This window comes from Chlorocebus sabaeus, chromosome 23, assembly GCF_047675955.1.
Source record: "Chlorocebus sabaeus isolate Y175 chromosome 23, mChlSab1.0.hap1, whole genome shotgun sequence".
Taxonomy (NCBI): Eukaryota; Metazoa; Chordata; class Mammalia; order Primates; family Cercopithecidae; genus Chlorocebus; species Chlorocebus sabaeus.
Window position 1 is genome coordinate 31654994 of NC_132926.1, and position 6367 is coordinate 31661360.

The 6367-nt window shown below is 49.4% G+C and overlaps 1 protein-coding gene across 2 annotated transcripts; it reads left to right on the forward strand.

Annotated features, from left to right (window-relative positions):
* The first annotated feature begins 362 nt into the window (after positions 1–362).
* RPS14 (ribosomal protein S14) lies at positions 363–5765 on the forward strand. Of its 2 annotated transcripts, none has more exons than XM_008015005.3 (5): positions 363–452; positions 2243–2393; positions 3016–3177; positions 4298–4374; positions 5650–5765. In XM_008015005.3, the coding sequence occupies exons 2-5, from the start codon at positions 2245–2247 to the stop codon at positions 5715–5717; spliced, it is 456 nt and encodes a 151-aa protein (XP_008013196.2). In that variant the 5' UTR covers positions 363–452; positions 2243–2244; the 3' UTR covers positions 5718–5765. The 2 variants fall into 2 exon arrangements, with proteins under 2 accessions (XP_008013196.2, XP_008013197.2); XM_008015006.3 differs by having other exon boundaries at positions 429–668.
* Positions 5766–6367: the final 602 nt, after the last annotated feature.

The following is a 6367-nucleotide window of genomic DNA, read 5'->3' on the forward strand; positions in this document are numbered from 1 at the left end:
AAGTACCTGGGACTAGACGCAGGCACCACCCTGGCTTTAATTAAAAAGGCCGTTTTGTTGTTGTTATTCCCCTGCTCCACACAAGGGGCGCTGCCGCTCCCAGGCTGCCAGGGCGGGAGTCAGGAGGGCGGAAGTATGTCTAGCCAGCCCACCGCCGTCATGGAATACAGGCCCACCTCACCCCGCGGGTGTAGCCGTTTCGTACTGTCGCTTAGGCAGACCCGCTCGCAGCGACAACCAGCCACTCTGCCTCTTTTCGCTTTCCCTTAAGTAATAAACCGTCTTTCCCTATGACGAGTCTTAAACTCTTTGGAAGCAATAATGGCGGCGTCTTCCGGGAGCCGACCTCGCCCCGTGACCTCAGAGGTATACTTCCGGGACACGGAAGTGACCCGTCGCTCCTCCCTCTCCTACTCTCTCTTTCCGGTTTGGAGTCTGGAGACGACGTGCAGGTAGGAGGCCCGGGCGCGACAATCGGGGGGCATCCTGCAGCAGGGGGACCCTGTGGGGCTTGGAACGAAAGACTGGGGTCTTTCCGTGGGAACTGAGCTAGGTGCCGGGCAAGAGACGCGCGGCTGGCCCACTTGGATCCTGGCCAACTCGGGATTGAGTTCGCGCCTGGTCTCGGAAGGCCGGTTTTGCTTCAGGGAGGAGCTTGCGAAGTAAGGGTGAGTGTGGGTCCAACCTTTTAAGGCCTCGGCCCCGCAATACGGCCACGGCCTTGTTTCAGGGGCACAGCGTAGTTGAGGGAACCCGGGACAGACGTGGGTTCCCACCCCTATCTCGCCAACTTTTTTCTTGATTATCGCAGGCCCGCGCCTAATCTCGTTGCCTTGCCTCATCTGCAGTATAGGAGTAACAGTAGCACCGATCCCATGGATTTGTAGTGATCATTCAAAGAAGGAAAGCAGGGAAAATTCTCGCCCTGTATTGGATGCTTCTAAATCTGGGCAATTCTTTCCGTTGCTGAGTTGGGCACGTTGCAAGTTCTAGGCGCTCAGGGCCCAGCACCAATGTTTGCTGTGTGCTTGCCCTGCATTTATATACCCCCGATGACCACTCGGCTCATTACTATAGGGGTGTTAGGGACGGAGAAACGGCAAATTGGCATTTACTGAATGGCCACCATGCCGAAACATACTCATGCTTACGTAGTTGAGATCTGCTGGAGCCTTTCTATGCTTCTCCAGGTAGAACCTTAGTCTTCTCTTCTGTGGCGCGTTCCTTACGATAGTTAACGCACTTCGTCGTGTTCATTAGCCTGATTTGAAGATAGGAACAGTTAACTTCGTACACCCAAGACTTACACTTGAAGTACTTACTGTGGTCACACACTAAAGTTTATATAGGGAAGGCACAGGAGAGATCTAGGAACACCTGAGACAGACTGGGGTAGTTATTTGTGGTGTAGAAATTGTTTTGAACACCAGGAGGTTCAGAAGGCCTGGGTCTTTAGGCCGGAAGCCGTCTTCTCCTAGTCTTCCACTTTCTCATTCATTCTCACCTGCCTTCCTCCTGTCAGTTTCTCCCTCCCTTAGATCCTGTGACAGTATGATTGCACTTACAAGGCCATAATAGGTTAGAGTTGTTTGGTCTCAGAGACCCATCAGATTTCTGGGATGGGTCTTTCCCATTTCCCTGCCTTTTGGATGTATTTTAGTGCCTTTGATATTTGATGTTGGTGAAAGATTTAGTTCTAAATAGTTGTGGGTATCAAATCAATTGCATTTTGGGCTTTTGAAGGGATCAGGTGGAGCACAGGAAAACAGGAGATGAGAGGCTTGAGGGCTGTGTTGGTAAGGGACCCTTGAATTCTAAGCTGAGGAGTTCATGCAGGAGTCAGGCAGCTCCCTCGCCCCATAAAGGGTGTTTGGAATGGTGTTACCAGTACATTGGTAGGTATTGGTCTTGGGTTTCTTCTTGCCTTTTGGGATGCAGCCTTCAGGCATCTGCTGCTAGATCCCTAGGCTTCTATCCTGTAGGTGCTGTGAGCTTCGCTGTTGATAGTTTCTGGGGAAAGAATACTTCTCATGGTACTTTGCTATATGGCCACAGTTGACACCCCTCCGAGTGCAAGGAGAAAGAACTTTTAGTAAGGCAGAGATGAGAGAATATAGCAGAGTCCTGGATGGAAGAAGACAGGGACATGAAGCAAGACTTAGGGTTTTCTTTAATAGCCAGGGGAAAGGGATTCTGGAAATGTTTTGTCTGTTAACCTTGAGATTCTTTTCCTTCCACTCAGAAATGGCACCTCGAAAGGGGAAGGAAAAGAAGGAAGAACAGGTCATCAGCCTCGGACCTCAGGTGGCTGAAGGAGAGAATGTATTTGGTGTCTGCCATATCTTTGCATCCTTCAATGACACTTTTGTCCATGTCACTGACCTTTCTGGCAAGTGAGTACCTGGGTGGAGAGGCACCCAGCTGGCAAAAGGCTGAGGAAAGCAATGGCTGGGATGGGCTAGCAGTGGAGGGGGTTCTCTCTAAAGAAATGCTGTTTTATCCAGGTAAGAAAATACGCTTGTCCATTTATCCCACAAATATTGTGATTTCCCAGGGGTTACAAGAGAGGAGACAACATTCTTTGTCCTTATAGTGTGATGGTTATTGAATCCTTGGTTTCTTGGGAATTTCTTTCCTTAGTTCCCTTTGTAGGAGCAGCAGTGGACTGCAAGTGAGCTCTGGATGTGGGTTCGACTGCCATTTAGCAAGTTGTTGTGACTTGTGTGAAATCACTCAAATTCTGAGTTTCGGTTTCCTCATATGTAAAATGAGGACAGTAGTATCTACCTCGTGGAGTGATATGTGAGGATTAAATGCAGAAGTAGATATATAAAGTGTTAATGCTAAGTTTAGCTATATTGGGCCATTCAACCCCATTGGACTGAACTCCATGAGGGTAGAGCCCATGACCATCATCCTCCAACATGACTGAGCTGTGGTGCTCTTCACTTATTAGGATATCGTAAGCACTCCTTTTTGGACAAGGAAGAAATGACCCTGTGCTTTTGTCCCCAGAGAAACCATTTGCCGTGTGACTGGTGGGATGAAGGTGAAGGCAGACCGAGATGAATCCTCGCCATATGCTGCTATGTTGGCTGCCCAGGATGTGGCCCAGAGGTGCAAGGAGCTGGGTATCACCGCCCTACACATCAAACTCCGGGCCACAGGAGGAAATAGGTACGAGATGCGGAGGGGATGACTGGGTGGTCGAAAACCTGCTGGGCTTGGGTGCTGGAGCACCTGGATTTGAGGTTTGGGTTTTTCGTCGTGACCTTGAACAAGATATTTTAGTCATATACATATTTAATAATTGGCTCCTCTGTACACCCCCAGCAGCTCAGTGTGGAGCACCCACTGTATACCAGGAGCTGTGTTTCAGGTACTAGAAGAGAGTGATGGGGGAAACATAGGAAACATAGACATGGTCTCTCCCCTCCTTGTGTGGGCCCTAGGCTGGTAGGAGAGTCAGACTTTAAACAACAGAGCACCAGGGAGTATGTGCTTTTCATTTGTGACAAATGCTGGGAAGTACAAGTAAGGAGTTGGTGATAAAGTGTAATTTAAACTAAGGTCTCAATGAGTCCGGAGTTCTTCCAGTGAAGGAAGGACAAAAGGGGATTCCAGCTAGAGACAACTGCAAAGAAAGGTCTTGATGTTGAGGGTGAACCTGGGCACCTGTGAAGGAAAGGGTGGCATGAGGTACAGTCAGAGGGGAAGAGGTGGAGTCCTGTAGGAGAGGGGAAGGACCTGGCCTTGAGTGGTGGTGGGGGGAGGGGCATGAAACTAGATGACTATTAGGTGAACAGGCCAGACAGTGGTCAGAACATACAACAAAACCATAGTGGCCCCTCAGCCTAAAATACTTACCGTCTGACTTTTTTCTATTTCTTTTTTTTTTTTTTTAAGACAGGGTCTCACTCTCCCCCAGGCTGGAGTGCAGCAGTGCTGTCTCAGCTTATTGCAGTCTCTGCCTTTCAGGCTCAAGCAGTCCTCCCACCTCAGCCTCCTGAGTAGTCTGCTAGTAGTAGCGCCACCACGCTGGCTAAATTGTGTATTTTTGTGGAGATGGGGTTTCACCATGTTGCTCAGGCTGGTCTTGAACACCGGAGCTGAAGCAGTCCGCCCTGCCTTGGCCTCCCAAGGTGCTGGAATTACAGATGTGAACCACTGTCCCCAGCCCTGTCTCTTTAAAGAAAGTTTGCAGACCTCTGAACTAGCGGGGTGTTGGAATCTTAGAAAGGAGATCTTTCATTGACTTGGCCAAAGGCTTTTCTTAACTTAAACCTCCATTTTCTAGGACCAAGACCCCTGGACCTGGGGCCCAGTCGGCCCTCAGAGCCCTTGCCCGCTCGGGTATGAAGATTGGGCGGATTGGTAGGTGCCCTTCTCTAGCTAATGCTTGGATCTGTTTTGAAGCATCAGCCCCAAAAAGCACATGCTGTGCCCAGTGGATGCGCAGCGGCTGGTCTGGTCGCTCTTGGCAGTTAAGTTTGTTAAGGGAGGCTACAAGAGTCACCTTCTGACTTAAAAATCTCTCCCTTAATATCTCTGTCACCTTGATGTGAATATCCTGTTTCATTTGTGAATCTCTGTCCTCCACTGCCTGGTGCCGGTAAAACTGACAAGAGATGAATTGTCCTTTCCTCCGTTCTTGAGGGCATTGCAATGAGCATTTTGTGTGTGCCATCTCCTGCGTTGTAGGATGTTCACCATTTTTGGTATCTGCCCACTAAATATCGATAGGGCATGCCAGCCGTGTGACAACCATAAATGAAGTCGGGGGGTGCCAGCCTCCATTATTAATACTCATGCCTGTGATTTCCTGGCTCCTTACAGCTCCTAGGAAGGGGGCATTAGTTCTTTCCTGCACGTTGTTTCTGTGCAGTTAGTAGAGACGTACGCTGACGCCCCAGGCCAAAGTTCCTACCGTGTCCTACTTGAAGGATAATTTTGTTTTCTTGAGATGGGGTCTGACTCTGTTGTGTGGGCTAGAGTTCAGTGGCACAATCTCAGCTCACTGTAAATTTCGCCTCCTGGGCAGATCCGTCCAAGGGATCCTCCCACCACCCCACCTCAACCTCCCAAGTAGCTGGGACTACAGGTGTGTGCCACCACATCTGGCTTCCTTTTTTTTTTTTTTTTTTTGGTAGAGAGAGGGGTTTCACCATGTTGCCCAGGCTGGCCTCGAACTCCTGGCCTCAGGCGCTCCACCGGCCTCAGTCTCCCGAAGCCCAAAGTGCTGGGATTACAGGCATGAGCCACTGCACCCAACCTTGAAAGATTTTTTCAGACTTTTTTCAGTATCGTTTTACTTAATGCAAAGGAGACAGTTGCAATTACCCTGTCCAAAGGGTTTTTCCTCTAGAGAAGATGGTGGGCTAAATGTCAGAAGCTGGATTTCTCCTGTGCCTCTGACATCTTGCACACCTCTCTGTTTCCCTTTCTGGAAAGTGAGTTAAGACCACGTCAGGAAATTCGAGGAACTGGCAGATGGGGCCGCTTCACGTTCACATCCATCTGTTATGTACTGGGGAGTCATTTGGGGAGCAGCAGGATCTGTTGCTGATTGGTTAGGCCATTGGTCTAGGGAGGTCTGGGGGCCCTTCCCATCCAGCTCCAGGCAATGACACTTTCTCTTCCTCCACACAGAGGACGTCACCCCCATCCCCTCTGACAGCACTCGCAGGAAGGGGGGTCGCCGTGGTCGCCGTCTGTGAACAAGACTCCTCAAAATATTTTCTGTTAATAAATTGCCTTCGTGTAAACTGTTTGAACTCCAGTCTTTTCTCCTTCATCAGGGGCTACTCGGGCATTTGATTTCTTCCTCCTATTTGGCTTCTTGGGAGAAGGTGCCTGAGGAGAGCTGAGATTTTGGTGCTGCATTTGGGGTCTTTTCCATGCTACTTGCAGCATTAAGTTGCCTTGGTCATCTAAAGCAGACCAAGGCTTTGGAGACCTCGTTTTGAGTGGAGATACTGGTTCTAAAAATGGACCAATTCTTAAAGAGTCAGAGTGGGAACTGTGGATCCAAGTGTAGCCTGAAGCGAAGAGGAGCCTTCCAGACCCATGCCATATATAAACACACGTGGGTGTGCATTCTCCCCCCACACCTTCTGTGCAAAGCTGGGAGCTCACTCTACTGTGTCTTGCTTTTTTTCACTTGGCAGATCTTGGAGATTGTTCCACATCAGTACATAAAGTACATAAAGATTGTCACCCCACAAATACACACCAAGTCCTATTTTCATCAGCGATAAAAAAGAAAAGTTCTTGCTTTCCGGAAACTTGCATGTGGCTCTGAGTACCCAGTGACACCAGATGGTACTCTGTTTTGCAAGGGATTACCACAAGGCCCCGTGATGGTGCC

Excerpts from the sequence above, each read along its gene's own strand:
- RPS14 (XM_008015005.3), top strand. The coding sequence starts at position 2,245 with ATGGCACCTCGAAAGGGGAAGGAAAAGAAGGAAGAACAGGTCATCAGC. Across the intron at positions 3,178-4,297 it reads CGGGCCACAGGAGGAAATAG|GACCAAGACCCCTGGACCTG; the intron begins GTACGAGATGCG and ends TCCATTTTCTAG. Across the intron at positions 4,375-5,649 it reads TATGAAGATTGGGCGGATTG|AGGACGTCACCCCCATCCCC; the intron begins GTAGGTGCCCTT and ends TCCTCCACACAG.